Source organism: Acartia tonsa, chromosome 3 (assembly GCF_053477335.1).
Source record: "Acartia tonsa isolate MP-2025a chromosome 3, ASM5347733v1, whole genome shotgun sequence".
Taxonomy (NCBI): Eukaryota; Metazoa; Arthropoda; class Copepoda; order Calanoida; family Acartiidae; genus Acartia; species Acartia tonsa.
In genome coordinates this window covers 26,198,631-26,216,187 of record NC_137262.1, presented here as the reverse complement: position 1 = coordinate 26,216,187, position 17,557 = coordinate 26,198,631, and the positions used below count along the sequence as shown (strand labels likewise).

The 17,557-nt window shown below is 31.0% G+C and overlaps 1 protein-coding gene across 1 annotated transcript in view; it reads right to left on the bottom strand.

The window, feature by feature from the left end:
- Window positions 1-246: 246 nt before the first annotated feature.
- The window catches only part of LOC145313749 (uncharacterized), a 341,643-nt gene continuing 324,332 nt past the window's right edge, over window positions 247-17,557 (bottom strand). Inside the window, exons 7-27 of the mRNA XM_080153317.1 lie at window positions 15,075-15,160; window positions 14,095-14,166; window positions 11,926-11,996; window positions 11,443-11,569; window positions 10,940-11,032; window positions 10,585-10,653; window positions 10,202-10,260; window positions 8,637-8,675; window positions 7,506-7,596; window positions 7,221-7,286; window positions 6,771-6,860; window positions 5,737-5,834; window positions 5,217-5,281; window positions 4,803-4,894; window positions 4,426-4,540; window positions 4,017-4,071; window positions 3,884-3,927; window positions 2,739-2,788; window positions 2,460-2,514; window positions 2,147-2,184; window positions 247-1,758 (exon numbers count right to left, since the gene is read on the bottom strand). Of these exons, the coding sequence (XP_080009443.1) occupies window positions 1,653-1,758; window positions 2,147-2,184; window positions 2,460-2,514; window positions 2,739-2,788; window positions 3,884-3,927; window positions 4,017-4,071; window positions 4,426-4,540; window positions 4,803-4,894; window positions 5,217-5,281; window positions 5,737-5,834; window positions 6,771-6,860; window positions 7,221-7,286; window positions 7,506-7,596; window positions 8,637-8,675; window positions 10,202-10,260; window positions 10,585-10,653; window positions 10,940-11,032; window positions 11,443-11,569; window positions 11,926-11,996; window positions 14,095-14,166; window positions 15,075-15,160 (1,581 nt within the window). The 3' untranslated portion in view covers window positions 247-1,652. The remainder of the gene's footprint in view (window positions 1,759-2,146; window positions 2,185-2,459; window positions 2,515-2,738; window positions 2,789-3,883; window positions 3,928-4,016; window positions 4,072-4,425; window positions 4,541-4,802; window positions 4,895-5,216; window positions 5,282-5,736; window positions 5,835-6,770; window positions 6,861-7,220; window positions 7,287-7,505; window positions 7,597-8,636; window positions 8,676-10,201; window positions 10,261-10,584; window positions 10,654-10,939; window positions 11,033-11,442; window positions 11,570-11,925; window positions 11,997-14,094; window positions 14,167-15,074; window positions 15,161-17,557) is intronic.

Here is a 17,557-nt window from a genome sequence, read left to right as displayed (position 1 = left end):
GTCTAACAGATGGAGGGACAGACGGTCAACGGACATTTGAAATTATAGAGTAGCTTCGGTACTAAAAACGTAAAAAATATTTCCTAAAATTACATAATTTACATATGACATTTTAAGAATTGATAAAAGACATGCTTCGGTTAATATATAGGGCCTAATTGTCTTAAGATTCATTACTTTAAAATTCTGATGAAAAAAGTTAAATGTAAAATTTAAGTAATAATTACTATATCTAAATTTTAAACCTTTGACTTAAAAAAATATTTATTTTAATCTATTATAAAAAAACACTGCAATACAAACATGAGATCGTATTATAATCAAATTCACAATACAGTATGAAAATTTTATACACAAATGACAAATATACAAATTTTTACTAAAATTTTAAACTCGAGGTTTCGTGATTTTCTAAAAAAAAAATTGAGAGGTTGCGTGAAAAAAACCCAAAAATCAATTATTAACGAAAAAAATAAAATATCACAGTATGAACCTACTTTTTAATTATATAACAGTACAATTTTAACACATAAAAACAAATGCATTTAAAAATTTAATCCTTTTAATATTAAAATCTTTAATCTACCTAATAATTTAAAATGCAATTTATAGACAATTCAAATTTTGAATATCAAAATTTTAATCTAAGTAATTACTTAAATGATGAAACATTATAAATAAATCATGTTTTAATTTTTTTTGGGATTAATATTCATTTCATATGTGAAATTTCTGTTGTTGATTCTCTACATTTTATTTTGTACATCCGCAAATTCTATATAATCACAATGTTATTATTCCTTGTCCTACATAAATCAAATGGTCCTTCATTTATAATTTTAAATTTTCTTTAATGTAAAATAGTTATAAACAATGAAATTGCTTTCAAGGCAAATCAATTCCGTATTCTTTCCCCTTGTACATGTTAGTCTTGGCACCATCAAGGTTATGTTAAAATGTTCATGGTTTAATTTCGTAGTCTTTCCCTATGCATATTTGAGCCATGAACCCATGGTAGGTTAAGTAAAAATGTTCATGGTTTAATTCCGTAATCTTTCCCTAAGCATATTTGAGCTATGAACCCATGGTAGGTTAGGTAAAATTGTTCATGGTTTAATACCATAGTCTTTCCCCTTGCACATATTGGCCAAGCCATGGACCCATGGTATGTTAGGTAAAATTGTTCATGGTTTAATACCATAGTCTTTCCCCTTGCACATATTGGCTAAGCCATGGACCCATGGTATGTTAGGTAAAATTGTTCATGGTTTAATACCATAGTCTTTCCCCTTGCACATATTGGCTAAGCCATGGACCCATGGTATGTTAGGTAAAATTGTTCATGGGTTAATACCATAGTCTTTCCCCTTGCACATATTGGCTAAGCCATGGACCCATGGTATGTTAGGTAAAATTGTTCATGGTTTCATTCCGTAGTCTTTCCCCTTGCACATATTGGCCAAGCCATGGACCCATGGTAGGTTAGGTAAAATTGTTCATGGTGTAATACCATAGTCTTTCCCTTTGCACATATTGGCCAAGCTATGGACCCATGCGAGGTTAGGTAAAATTGTTCCTGGTTTAATTCCGTAGTCTTTCCCCTTGCACATATTGGCCAAGCCATGGACCCATGGTAGGTTAGGTAAAATTGTTCATGGTTTAATACCATAGTCTTTCCCCTTGCACATGTTGGCCATAGAACCATCATGTGTTAGGTTGAACTGGGCTGTCACTGACTCTACTCCAACTCCCTGATTTTATACCATTTTATTATTATAATATTTGCTTTAATAAAATTACAAATTTATTTAAATTGAATTTTTATGAAGGATATAAAATAGAATTAAGTATTTATAGGTTTCATAATTATTATGATATTAGCAGTCATTCATAATCCTTATTGCATCACATAGACATCCTTCTACTTTAAAGAACAACAAAAGTGTGATAGACAGAAAGACTAACTCTATTGAAAACAAGGTTTAAGTTCCTAAAGTTCAAATGAGAAATTTTGAATTGATGGAAAGGTAAAAACCTATATGCCTTTTCAGCTTTCTTTAAAAAGAATCAAATCTTTTTAACAATTGTAAACAACATATAAATAATTCATCATTAATTTGCAAATTAAATGGTATGTTCCTGATTTGATGATCTCAACGCCAAATACATCGCATAATGCCTCACCTAAATGTATCAATATTTAGATACATAACAAAAAGTAAATTAATGTTTGTATGTCTGTCTGTATCGAAAGATCTCGATAATTGCTAGACCATTATTGCTCTATTTTTCAACGCCCCACAGACGGTTAAGTCTTAAAATCTAATTTAAGGAAGGGTATCATATCTATTCACTCCCAAGAGAAAAGAATATAACTTCTGCCAGATTTTTTATTTTATTTTAAGAACTAAAATCTAAAGATGGGATCTTGTTATCTATGAACAAATATAAACACTTACCAAAGACACATCAGTGCCTGTTATATTCAAAGTCTTATACAACCCGTCACCAAATCTAAAATAGTATTATTGGAGACAATTTAATTTTATTTCTTTCATATATTTTTTGTCTTCTGTGAAAAGCCCAATAAGTTAGTGCATATCATATTGCATTGGCAATTTTTAGCTATTTTTTCTAATTCTACTAATGGCAATGTGAAAAGCTACTACTTGATAAAGACTGACATTTTATAACTTATCAAAGTAATGATGTTCGATTCAATTTAGAATTTATTTTACCTGAATTTACTGAAAGGTTCAGCATTGTGAAAGATATGTAAATGCAGCATCTAAAAGTTGAGTTGTTTAGCAATACCATACATAAAAAATCAATGTAAATAAAATATCCTTTAGTTGTATTTTATTAGTCACCAGCGGCTACGCCCCTAGAGGCCTCTGGGGGCACTTGAGGAGGAGAGGGTCGATTGTGATAACCCAATTTCTTATTTTAGATTTTAAAAGAAAAAAGTAAAAAAAAAAATTTTAGGGGGGGGAACTTTTTATAGGGGCGATTTTTCTTGGGAGGGTGGTGGTACCCTCCCCCAAAATAGTTATAAACCTTCCCGGGACCTAAAGGAAGCTACCCTGTTAAGGAGAGCCCGATCGGTTCAGCGGTTAGCGAGATCCTTCGGTACACACAAACAGACAAACAAACAGACACACAGACAAACAGACAAACATCCTGTTACTTTAGTATAAGGATACAATTTCCAGAGAGGTAAGGTATATTGTACTGTAAATTACAATGGTAACAGGTTATCTTATTAATTCTCTTAAAAACTTTGGATACTTAGCTCTATTTGACAATCACTTCCCGACTTGAGAATCTTTAATAAGGGGACAAGTCTCGGGTCAATTATTGAGTTGCTTAGCTCCTTACAAATTATAATTTCTAACTATTTGTATCTATCTTAAAGCTTGAAATAAAGGCAGGTCAAATTTCATATTATTGACAATCTTTATTCTGACAAATCGGAACAAATACACATGTACATACATTATCCTGTACTTTATTGGTAACAGTGAGCGAAGCTCATCTATAGCTGAGGTTAGCACGTCCGCACGTCTTGAGGTTATGTCATTTACACCGTCCACTGGAAAGGACGCAACTTAACCACGGTTTGGGTTACTACAAATCTCCCCCACAGAACTTATTAATCTTATTAATTATGATTGCTTGGTTACCAACTTGCTAGTAATGTCCAAACTTTTCAACCAATAACACTAATATTATTCAATGCTAATTTTCTTTATCATAATGTGGGATGTTAATCAATTTATTCCAATTATCCCTGCAAATATTAAAATCAAAATATTGACAAACAACAAGAAAGCTCTTCTGCAGCAAACTTTACACAAATCCCTTTAGAAAAAAATGGTTTTACCTCACACACAGATTCTACAGTTGTAGTACCATGATCCAAATAACCTTAAAATACAATTTAGAATAGAGTAGGAAAAAGAGTTAGGGCTTATATGTTACTCTTTACATTACAATGTCTAAGAATTTTTATTTACCTTTGACCATAGAATCATATTCTTCTTGGGTCCAATGAACATTCATTGCTAACTCCTATAATTAATAACTATTTATCGCAATTTAATATAGACAGCTTTCTACGGATAGTAAAGTGATGTTAGTTTTGTTATCCCCAAGGACCAAAGGCTCAGACTAACAAAACTGGCATTGATATTATGATTTTATTTTTTTATTCATAGAAGATTGTATACAATACAATACGATACATAATTTTTCAATATGGCTTACAAACGGTTCTAATTCAGCGAAAATTAATCGGTTTCAAAGCGATACTGGAAAACATATCTATGACAGTTTTAAAAAATGAAAAGTTTAATGCATAGAATCACGAAACCTTCATGGGAAAAATATATTTATGAATGCTGTATAGTATACGTAATGGTATACCTGAGCATATAACAATAAGGTGCCTGCATAAGGACCTCCAGCCCACTGGCAATCATCTGGCAATTTATGGCACGTGGCACATCTACAGTGGGTTCCAGGTCCAAACATGAAATACCTAAACAGTAATAGACAGAAAGAGGATTTCTTTAACAATCAGGTTTACTGTAGAAGCTGTAATCTTTACCAAAAGAATCGCACAAACTGCTAAACCTATATGGTTCGCATTTTCAACCCGCCAAAGAGAAATCGCCATGGAAAAATTACACCCCTTTTTTTACAAAAATATTAGAAGATTCAGTGTTGACTATCCTCCCAGCCCGCCTTTCCCTCAATTTTCAAATCCTATAGGCGTAGCCACTTGCAAGATAGACACTTACTTTAAATATCTAGATAGAGCCACAGTAAGTTTTGATAATTTGATAACCCTATGCGCATCACCGAACCAACTTGATCCAATATCAAACCAGCCCTACAAAAAAAGATACATTTAAATATCGGATGATAGATACCCTCCTTTTCGAAATTGTACTGTAGTGTTTCATCTTCTTGTGTCATTTCCCCTATTCCTCTTATTTCCTATCTTTCCTTCAATCTTTCTTTTTCTATTTCTTTTCTTTTCTTTCCTTTTCACTCTTTCTTTTCTTATTCTGATGCCAGCTGAACTAATTGAGTTCCCCCTTGGTAATTGTTTTCGACTATTTTATTTAAAATTTTTAGATTAGGATTGGTTTTAGGCTATAATTCTATCTCCATCCCAAGATACAAAATAAGAATTAAACTTTATGTGTTACCTTATGTTCAAAGCCTAAAGATTTTGCTGTCTCTTTTAAACCCTCTGTTATTTTAGAAATGCCACCTGAAAAATAATAAAAACATAAAAACACATTATAAAAAGTAAGCAAGCTACTTTTGATTTATCTTACCTTTCCGTCTTTCAGTTCGTCCAAAACGCTAGATGTCAAGGAAAGATTTTTTGTTGATAAATTGCTTACCTCTTACATTTATTAGAAACCAAAGTAATAATTTAGAATATAAGAATCGGAGGAAGGGCAATTTATCTTTTATTGTTCTATCAGGGTTAAAAAATGTTGTAGATTAATAGTCCGGGATTGAGTTGACATTGGACTATGAATTACACTGAACCCCAAAGTTGTTAAAATGATATCTCATTAGCTGGTCTTTTTGAGGACTTTTTTGATGAGATTGTAAAACCTCAGTTTCCACTATTATTTAATCTCCAGATAGGGTAATGTTGGTTTATCGTAGTTCAATTTCTTATCCAATAAGATTCCTGCTCAATAAAAGAATTACTTGAATTTCTGAATGTATATCCCATGTACTTGTTAGCCAGCAACCTCTCCGGCCAGAAGCCAACCATCTGGGGAGTGGGAAACGTATCCATGTCACTCCTGAAGAAATATCAAAATATATATCAAATTTTAAATTTATCCGAAAACATCCTCACATTAAAGTACCAGTATATCTATCTCTGTGTAAGTCTGTCTAACTTTATGTAGCTTAGAACTTGCTGAAACAAAAAATTGTTTTTCACTTTTTCTTTTTAAAATTAAATTGAAAGTGGCGAAGCCGTTAGTTACGTATAATTCATTAATCATGATTTATGTACTTATTTAACTTTCAGATTTAATAATTATTAATTTAAATTGATACTCAATATAACGTTCAAGAATATCATTAATTACCTCTAAAAATAGAATTTGCCATTAATGACGTGTTTAAATACTTTTAGTTCATAAGGTATAACATTGCACGGTGGGGCTAAAAGAGGCAAACATATTGTTTTGTAAGTATTCACAAACATTTTTTTAGGCCTCTAACTCATACACAAAAGTCATAATGTAGAAATTAAGAATTATTTAGATTTTTTTCTAATTTTGGCGCTACCTAACCGACTTTGACCGGACAACACTACCTACACAGACCAGATATCCTTATAAAATCAACTCTTGCCGACGTATAATTACTAAACTTAAAAAGTCATGAAGTCACAGCTCTCTATATTACCTACAAAAATAAATGACATTCAAAAAATAGAGGGGTGGGTGGGGGCTCTTAGAGCCCCCCCCCCCCCTGGTCTGTAAGAGTTAAGCAGCTTATAATGCCAAATAAAAAATGACGTCATGAAATACAAATTACTAATGATAGGCCAGTATGAATTTTACCATTGGTCAACTACAATGTATACTGGCATATCATTAGTCATTTGTATTGTATGATGTCATTTTTTATTAAGCAATATACGCTTCTTCGTTATACATCAATTAATCGTCCATTGCCTTATCCCTTGGATCAATGTACTATTAAAGAGCAAATAAAAATTGTACCTTAGGATGTGAGAATACTGTTCCAAAAAGGATGAATTCAATGAGACTAGACATTCATGGCTGTTTAGATACTTGTCAAAAGTACTATCTCTATAATAGATTTATAGGTTAATATATAGAAAGATAGATATACAGATGGATAGATAGATAATAGATAGACATATAAATAGATAGAAAGATAATAAAAGAAATGATTATATAACTCATTGATAAAAAGTCATTAATATGGATAGATAGATTGCTAGGTGCAAAAAAGGTTCATAACTATTTTGGGAGAGGGTACCAAACCTCCTCCCAAGAGACATCACCCCCTAAAAAATTTAAAAAATTAACCCCAAGCAAATATACTTTTTCTCTTTAAAGTAAAAATGAAAAAAAAGAGGGGATGACAAATCTCTCTGCCTTTCTCAATTACTCTTATAGGAGCGTAGCTGCTAGTAATAAATGTACCTGTATGAAATTCCATATAATGACACATAGAAACAAACTCCTGCCCCAGTCAAATCAAAATTAGAACTAAAAAGAAACAGAAAAAGATAATTAGGTATATCAATATAAAAGAGTAAATTGATAAAATAAAGACTATAGTATAGCATCATTATTATTTTAAACCACTAGAAATAAACGTATATATTATCGTGGTATTAGCTCTTTTGGTGGGTTGAGGGATGCTTTTACCTCCTTTACACCCCCCCCCCCTGAACCTAACATACACAGAAAATAGAAATAGCATACCTGTATGGAGAACATTCTTTAGGAATATGTGATATTGAATCTGGATGGGTAAACAGAACCAAATCAAACCTTTCTGTCAGAGAATTTAAACCTGTAAAAAAAACATTAATATTCTTATATGCACTAGAAGGTTTTAACGATTCCCGTGACAATTGGGTATTTCAATGATTTTTTCCCCCACAAAATTTTTATATTTCTTTTTTTTCTTATATGTTCAATAAAAAGGAAAAATTAATTTAATAATGTTTTTTTTTTAAATTTTGTTTTCAATGTTTTTCAACTTTCAAACTCAAAAACATTGAGAGAAAAATCCTCCAGGAAAAATATCTAATAATAAACATTCTAATGTTTCTATCAATAGTATTAAAATGTTTTTTTTTCTCCAAAATATATAGTATTGTGGTATTCGGCAACCGTGAGCCATGTCTATGGCAACCCTGACCTGGGTTCGGAGAAGGGCCGAGGGCCCTCCCCCGAGTCCTGGGGAAGGGGTCAGCCGACCCCCTCCCTATGCCTAAAATTAATGATAGATTTTGACAGCCTTATTATGGTTAAGCTGTATTGTTAATTCCCCCCACCCTTTCCAGGGATGGGGGATCATTATTGCCCAAACTGATTATTGTATATGTATTATATTGATTCTGTTTATGATTACTTATTCCAATCTGTGTAATTATTGTTTGTTGTATATAACTTTAGTAAACCTTAGACCCTGAATAAAGGAACAACTGAATAGACTCTGTTTGTTACTTAGTGATTGCCAGAGAAGCATAGCTTCTCTATAATATATGTGTCCACGTCTGTTCGCACTGCCGTAGTCATTTGAACTCAGTGTCTGCCATTTAACCAAGGCGGATACCACAGTATCTCATAAGCAATGGAAATTTATACAATTTTAATTATTTGAACATAGCTCTCATAAAAAAAACACATTTAACTAATATGTTTTCAATTCAACAAAAATTTACTCTTAAAAAATCAAACCAATTTTTGTGTTTAAGAAAATTACAAGGTTTTAGAGTTTCAAGATAGGGGTAGAATTGTAACACATAAAAAAAGGAAAAACTAATTATAATGATATTTTTAGAAATTAAATACATATAACTTTTTTGCATAATTGATTGTAATTACCTAATAGTTTCCAAGCTAGTATCCACCAGTTTAGATAATCTAAAAAAACACATATGTTTTACAATTGAATTACAATGTTTTACAATAGAATAATAATTAAACTCTTTTTAAAAGCGAAGCTATTTTTTTTACCCACTGTTCGTCCTTATTAATGTTATTTACACTTATAATATAAGGTATCCGGCTGCAGTTCGACTGTCCATAATAAGCATTCTATTTTAATTTGTTTGTCCGCCGATTTTATTGCTTTTTATTTTTATTACTGCACTTCGCTACTCCTTGATGTTGTCATTCTAGTTGTCTATAATTTTAATGAAAAAAAATTAAACAAAGGATTAAACTTACATTTTTTACTGTTTTCAAGTGTAAGTAAAATTAAATAATGATTTTAGAAATTCAAAAACTTAAATACTTTGAAATATCTTAATAAATTCAGACCCTGATTCGAATATATGAATAGTTTTGCATTTTTAGTAGCGAAGCTACTCTATAATTCACTTTGTATAAAACATCGATGGCGGTAGGACCGCTTTTTAGCAGGTTTTAGGCTATTTTTGTAATTTTCACATTTTTCTCCATATCTTCAGTGTTTATGGTGCGATTTTCAAATTTTTTTCAGTTATAGATATCAGAATTAAATTTTCAGTCGTTTAACGAAAACAACTATGACGGTAAGACTGCCTTTAAGCAGTTTTTAGGCTATTTTTGTATTTTTCTCCATATCTTTGGTGTTGATGGTCCGATTTCCAAAATTTTTTTAGTTATAGATATCAAAATTAAATTTCCTGTCATTTTAAGAAAACAAGCATGGCGGTCAGACTTCCTTTTTGCAGGTTTTTGCTATTTTTATATGTTTTACATATTTCCCCATATCTTTGGTGTTTTTGGTCCAATTTTAAAACTTTTTTGGGATATCAGTATCAAAATAATTTTTTCCATTGTTATGAGCATCTTTTATGTAATTTACTTTGACCGTCATCATTATACAAAATAAAATAGGGTTTATTTTCTCCAATAAATCAATTGTACTTGTACGTATTACCATCCATGATTTTATTTTTTGTGCTTCGTTACTTATGGATGTTGTCATCCTTGTTAAATATGCATTTTAAGTCAAATAATAATAAAACTGTTCTTTTGATTCTTAGACTTATGGTTTGATAAAATTGGGAGAATGAAAGGGTTGTATATCAAATTAACTATTATTGTTCTTTCCTTCCCTGAAAAATAATGCCGCTACACACGCATCTGCTCTTTGTTGGGGGAGGTGATAAGTTCGAATCTCGGCTCAACACCGCGTCATAACTAAAGACGTTAAAACGCTCTTACCTCTGCTATGTCAGATGCGCGACACAAATAGGCCAAAAATAAGGCGTAACTCATTACCCTGCACAGTTATGACTTACAGACAAAGGTCGTTTAATCAAAAAGTTGGTTGTTTATTAGGTGTTACTTAAGCTAATGTTTGGACTGAAAGGGCGAGATTTGCCTTCCCTTAGATATCCTTGATTGTTGGACCTGACATTAAGTTATCATTGACAGCAGCCTTAAAATAAAGCACTTACTTAAGAATCCAGTTCCTTTGTCGAGATAAAAGACCACTGCTCTTCGTTTAGTCTCTGGTCTAACATATTCGAAGATTTACAATACAGCAAAATATTGGACTGCAAATTACACTGGTACCCAAAATTTTACAATTTGTTATTCGTTGGCTCAAAACTTTGGGTACTTTTAATTAAATTTAGAATGGTTGGTTCCAAATTAGTAAGGTCCAGGAATGCATTGACCCGAAACAGGCGCAACTCACAGTTAGGACTTTTAGACAATGGTCGTGCAATAAAATAGTTGGTTATTTGTAGAATGGTTGGCTGTCTTATTATGCAATTAATTAGCAATATATATATGTTGTATCCTCTAGAGGTTTTCTAAAGCTTTATTGTATAAACACCTGACAGTTTTGATTTCATAATTTAATGCTTCTAGAACTATGGCTTTTGAGGTCACAAGATTCTTATCCCTGAAAATAAAAATAAAAAAAGGTTAAATACCTACATTTTTAAAATATTCATAAAAAACTTTAAACAAAACATTTTCAATCTTTGAAAAATATATTTTGAAAATTCTATGAAAATCGAATAAGATAGGTCAAAATGTTTAAAAGATAAACATTCTTACAAAGAACCTTGTAGGGACCATAGTTTTGGAGGTCCTTGGGAATAAAAAATGACAAAAAAGCTTTTCTAGTTAATGGAAAATGTTAAACTTGTTGAAATTGTATTTAATGTGATAAAAATCATAGCTACCTAAAAACCTGTTGTCTATAGATCCAATTATTTAGATTAAGCGGAGCTAATCGTGTAGTTCCATTCTGTTCTTCTAATTTTCCAAATTCAATCCTTAATAAACAAATTTGGTAGTATCCTCTTAGAATTTTTTTTTTCAATTTTGAAAATTTGAGTATTTGAAATAAAATGAAAATAATTGAAATTGATTATTTTGTTTGTTTAACTCTTTTGGTCAGGATAGGTTATATTGGGTACAGGGTAGCACCACAGAGTTATTGCCCTTCGCAGTAGTTAAGCATATGATGGACCCCCTCCCCTATTTTTTCAACTTATTTTGAAAATAAGAGGGTTGGTAGTACTTTTAGGGAAAGTACGGAAATGACAAAAAAGGAGAAAAATAAATTGATAGGAGCTACATCACTAAAATAAATAAAAGTAACTTGTGTAAATGTAATACAATCATAATAAACCTAGAGCATGCCACTGTTTGGATGAATTAACAAGAATTAAAAAATCCTTACTTTTGTTCTTCCAAATTGGGATCGCAGGGATTTAATGAAACAGCATTGCCACTGTTTGGTCCCAAGGCGGTGAGACAGCCTCCTCCAGTCCATGACAGCTGGCTGTCTCCAGTGTATTTCCATCTTCCTGTACAAAAATAATGTATTTACAGTTTGTCAATAAATTACAGGGTTGAAATCTATAGTTTGTAGTCCATTTAATCGTATAACTATTGTCTGTAGACATTTTATTTACACTTACATTTATGTCATTGCACCAAACATAGCACTGGTGGTTAATATTTTAAATGTCTTTAGTATGCTGCAATTTGTGTTAAGACTCGAATCCCAGACCTCCACAACAGAAAGCAAATATAAATAAATATAATGGGCAGATAATGTATAGAGAAATGCTTATTGTAAGATTTATTTTGTTTCCTTTTAAGAAATAAAGTCATGCAAAGCAGAAAAAAATATCTTTTGAAATAGTTCCTAGTAATTTACCTTTAGAACAGTCTTTTATGACCAAATGATTTGGTGATTGTTTGGGTATCTGAGATTCTGGTTCTAAACATCTAAAATAGAGTTTTAATAATAAAAGTTACATCTTTTAATTAAAAAAAAACAAGTATTATTAGGGGTTGTGATTCAGCAAAGAAGTAGGTGGGATTGAGGGAAAATTTCTATTTAGAACTTTTGTCAGAGTCCTGGTCCCTTGTCCCTGAGTCTTATATTAACATTAATATTCGTAGTTAAATGAAACAAGCAAGTTCAAAAAAGCATGATTAATTTTGTAAATTATTTTTTAAGAACTGGTTAAAATTGTAACAAGTATTGAGAAAATTTTAAGGTCAAAAAACTTTAACATTTGAAAAATTATTGCTATCATATATTATTACTAGCGGCTTCGCCCCTAGCCTCTAGGGGCCCCAAGAGGTATAATTACATCTTTTATTACCTGAAGATCCCCCACTCCACCACTATCTTAAATAATTAAAAATTTCCTAAAACTACCACAGGACCAGTAGGTATATTCCCTGAAGAGTAGAATTCTTTCGGTACAGTGGGTACCGAGATCTTAAGGGACAGACGGACAGACTTCATTCTACTTTGCATTATAGATACTATTTTGCTAATTTGTATTAAATTAAACGGAGTTCAATATGTTTAATTGTAGACTGGTATTTGACAAAATATCTTTAATGAATTGGAGTACAGCGTGAATAGTCAAAGAAAGGACAATGAGCTGTTTATTTCACTAGTCCCCCAGAGTCTAATAATTAGGTTTTCTTATTCGTTGGCTCAACAACTTTAGGGACTTTAGGGAATTTTGATTTGATTGGCTCATTAAGATGAGTGTTTTAAAGTTTCAATTGTGTATCATCATTTGGGTTTTACATAATTTTATCGGCCATTGTGTTATCCCTTTATATCCCTGATGAATAGCACACTACGATGTAAAATACAGAAACAAGTATGTAAAAATTTAGCAAGATCAAAAAACTTTGACATTTTAGAAATTATTGTTCAGCCATAATTACAATCTGTCATGTCAATTATGCTAACTAAAATCAACAGGGTATGCAATCTTTAAAGGAACCCTGCAAGAAATACACCGATCTAAATGCTAAAAGATTGTCAAAAGTAGACCCAATAACCCAAATTTGAAAACTCCCACTTCAATAACAAAAAGATAAAAGCTTTTAAAATAACATTTTAAAGGGGTGTTTTACTTGTAAAAATGTTATCAGTTACTGGCAAAATAACTTTCTGCCGAAGATAAGCTTATAATTCTATTTCTAGGCAATGTTATTTAATATTGAAATTTCTATCATGAGCAATGGAAAACTTTCAAAATTTTCATATACCTTAAATGTCATTTTGAAATGCCTTTTAAGTTTTTTGTTATTATAGCTGAAGGCTTCAAATTTGGGGTATTGGGTCTACTTGTGGCAGTCTTTCGGCAGTTAAAGTGGTGTATTTCTTGCAGGGTTCCTTTAAATGGAATCACATTGTGCTTCTGTCTGGACGATTAAAGTTTAAGGTTTTTGCTACAAAAATAAAACATTAATTAAATTGCAATTAAAAGAGTAAAATCCAGGGATCTTAGGGGATAAGACAATGGACGATGACAAACAAAATTATCTTTTTTGTATATTCAAATTATTGATTGTTAAGTTTGGACATTCAATGATGAGAAATAACCAAAATCAATTCAGTAACAATATGAGCCGACGAATAAAATACATAGTTCATAAAACTTTGGGTACCAGTGTAATTTACAGTCAAATGTCCCCTCCCTCCATAATAGAATCTTAATCTGATAGAGAAACCATTACATTCCTTTCTTCATTAAAAATGAATTTCAAGCATGAAGGAGCATCTAGGGCTTTGTTTTAAAATATAAATAGAGGCTAGAGCCCAAAAAATTCAGCAAATACTCTCTGCTTAATATAAAAACGAAATACATTCTGGGGGGGGGGGGGGGGGAATTATTTTGTCAAACTCCTAAGAAATAAAAAAAATCGGTACTTAATCGGTTACCGATATCTTAATCTTCAGATGGACAGACGAACGGACGGTCAGTAATCATTCTAAATTTATTAATGAACCTACATTTATATGTGCTTTTTAGCAGCCATAAAAATATTTATAGAAAATATAAATACTTACTTCTTTCTTTCAAGATTAACAACTTGAAGGTAGTCTTTATCAGTTACTATCCTCCAACTACTAGCTTTGTGCCTGAAAATATTAGTGCAATTATGATAATAGCAATTAAGAAATCGATAAATAAAAGACTTTAAATTAAAAATTAATCATCTTCTAATTGTACGAAAACATGCGACAATCAATGAAAGCAAAGCTTAACAAAACGGAGGGACAAACTAACATTATACTTTGTAGAGATGCCTTGCACTATCTACCTAGGAATCAATATTTTTTAAAAATCGTGGTAATTTTTAAGAAGTCACCATTCAGTGTTTAAATTCGTTAGAACAATCTAAACTTGCCTTCATTCAAATGAATATTAATATTTATATTTTCTAGTACTGCAATGTCTTTGTAATTAGTAATTCGTTGGGCTGAGATCGGTTTTTAATAAATGCCGCGTTTTTTCGACAATTTTTTAGACATTGATTGATTGAACGAAGACGATGGGAGAGTATACAACATAAGAATTTAAAATTAATATTTTAGCCATACAACTTAAATCCATTTTCGCTGCATATTTATCAATGTATCTTTTTAGATCTGTATTAGACATTATACAAATGGCCAAAATAATAATTTTAAAATTTTGAATACTTAAGTTGTATACTCTGCTAAAAACCTTATTCCATCTTGAAGATCAATGCCCCGTACGATTTTAACAGAGTATACAACTTGAGTTTTTAAAATTTTAAATTATTATTTTAGCTATTTGTATAATGTCTAACACAGCTCTAAAAAGACGCATTAATAAATATGCAGCGAAAATGGATTTAAGTTGCATTAGACATAATACAAATGGCTAAAAAAATAATTTTAAAATTTTGAAATCTTATGTTGTATACTCTCCCATCGTCTTCGTTCAATCAATCAATGTCTAAAAAATTGTCGAAAAAACGCGGCATTTATTAAAAACCGATCTCTGTCCATGTCAAACTTACTTTTTTAAAGTGCATTCAGAAGTAGCTGCTTTCCCATTATAGTCCAGTAAACACTTTCTCCACGGAAAATCATTTGGTACATCAATCTATCAACAAAATTAAAGAATATATTGGTTTCTTCGCCCTAAGTCTCTAGGAAAAGGTGAGTTAGGGAGGGGAGGGGGTCTTGAAATTAACTTAAATCAATTTCAAGACATTTATGAAGCTTCTCTAAAAAGTAAAACCAATTCAAACCAGTACTTTCTGGATTCTTGAACCTCAGACAAAAAACCTTACTACTTTATACTTTAATAGAATAACGATTGCACGAATGCACCCCTACGGGCCTTTTGTGAAGAAGGGCCATATTGGTGCAGCCGTTAGCGAAATCTTTCAGTGCAAACATGTTCACAGAAAACTAGTTACTTTTATATAAGGACTTATGGGCAGGGAGTAAGGGAGGGGACAATGGGCAATTAAATCAATTTAAGAGTTTTTGCTGAAAAGCAATGAAAACCAGATTTATCAAGAAAATTTGACCAAAATTGTAAAGTGATCATGGTAATATAATAAGAAAAAAATCATTTACTTGAAAATTAAATTACCAATACATCACAATGTAGTAAACAAACTGTAATTGATATTTAAATATTTATTTCTACAAGAAACAATATACAACAGTCATAAAATAATAAGATATTACATAAGTATAATAGATAGATAAACATAATTATAGTACTTTATATAACAAGGAATGGAATTAAATCGATGCATCATTTATTTTGATTTGAACTTTATGAAATCAAGTATTATATTGTTATTTAAGCCAGAATTATGGAGAAGTTTACATGTAAATTGAGATAACAGTATTGAGTGTGCATAAAAATTGTTTTCATCCCACTTAGCGATATCAACCTCTGTGCTTAGTTTTAGTGATGTACCTTTTGCAACTAAGATTAAGTGAGTTAATAGTATAAAAAAATTGTTTGAGAAGCCCTCATAATACATATTGTATAAGTAAAAGTTTTCTTTTAAGAAGATAAATTCTGGCTTGTCTTCATTTATGACAAAATCTAAAAATAGTGCTAGTTTATGTATGAAAAAACTCACAAAAAACAGCAAATGTTCTGTCGTGCTTTTAATATTACATTTTGAACATAGATTTGAATCAGTTCATTTGTTCAAGGATAAAGTTTTTATAATATAAAATAATTGGCATGTTGAATATTTTTTTAAACAAAATAGAAAGCATTTCTTTGTCTGGAATATATAATAGGGCGAGTTCATATCGGAATTAGACAAAGAGGGGATATGCAACAGATAAAATTAACCTTAAAAACATTTCTGACCGAAAAAGAATTTTAAAAAATTGAGTTTTAAAACGCGACGACTAAAAAATATATTTCATTACTTATTAATATGCAAAGACGACATTCTAATTTTTTTTTGAATCAGAACTATGGCTTCATGGTGCTCCCTGGAAAGGCCTTGAGGAGCTGAATCAGAAACTTTTGTCCGTAATAAAATATCTCATTCCTAGCCTTAGAAATCACTAAAAAAACACAGTTTTTTAAGGTTTATTGATAATTGTCTAATTTGTAGAGGTTTTTTAGATTTTATCAGGCTAGGAGATTTTTTGAAACGGTCAAAAGTTCCTGATTCTACTCCTCAATGCCTTTCCTGGGAGCACCATGAAGCCATAGTTCTGATTCAAATAAAATTTGACTCCCATTTACAAATAGCTATACAATTGAAGTTTTGGTCGTCAGCGGTTTTAAGACTTGGGATAAATTTTAAATCATCCAGAGGTGTATAATACTCATACAAATCATTTGCAGATCCCCGCTTTGGCCTCAGAAAAAAATGTCCAAAATCGACCCACCCTAATATATAACTTATCACTTACTCTAGTTTTTAATGCAGGTAGCTCACATGAGTTTTTTTTCCTATGAATTAGTTTAAGAAAAAACAGCGAATGTTCTGTCGTGCTTATAATATTACATTTTGAACATAGATTTGAATCAGTTAATTAAATTTATATGGTTTATTTTTACTATTTAATGTTCTGTTCATTTGTTCAAGGATAGAGTTTTTATAATATAAAATAATTGGCATGTTGAATATTTTTTTTAACGACATAGAAAGCATTTCTTTGTCTGGAATAAATAACTTATCACTTACTCTAGTTTTTAATGCAGGTAGCTCACGTGAGTTTTTTCTTTCTATGAATTAGTTTAAAATGAATTTTTGCCATACATGAAATCTGATCTATTGAATACAATTAGAGATGTTTCTTTAATAAATAAAACAAACTGTAATTAATCACTAGAAAAATCTTGTTTAGAACTTCGTCAACCCTTCTCATATATTTTAAACTGCCATCTAAATTCAAGAGTTCTTAGATTGTTTAATACATAAATATCACAGTAGAGTTTCTATACATGAAATGATATTTTCTTGGGAAAAAATATTTGTTAAAACCAGCCATCAATAACAAATTTTCT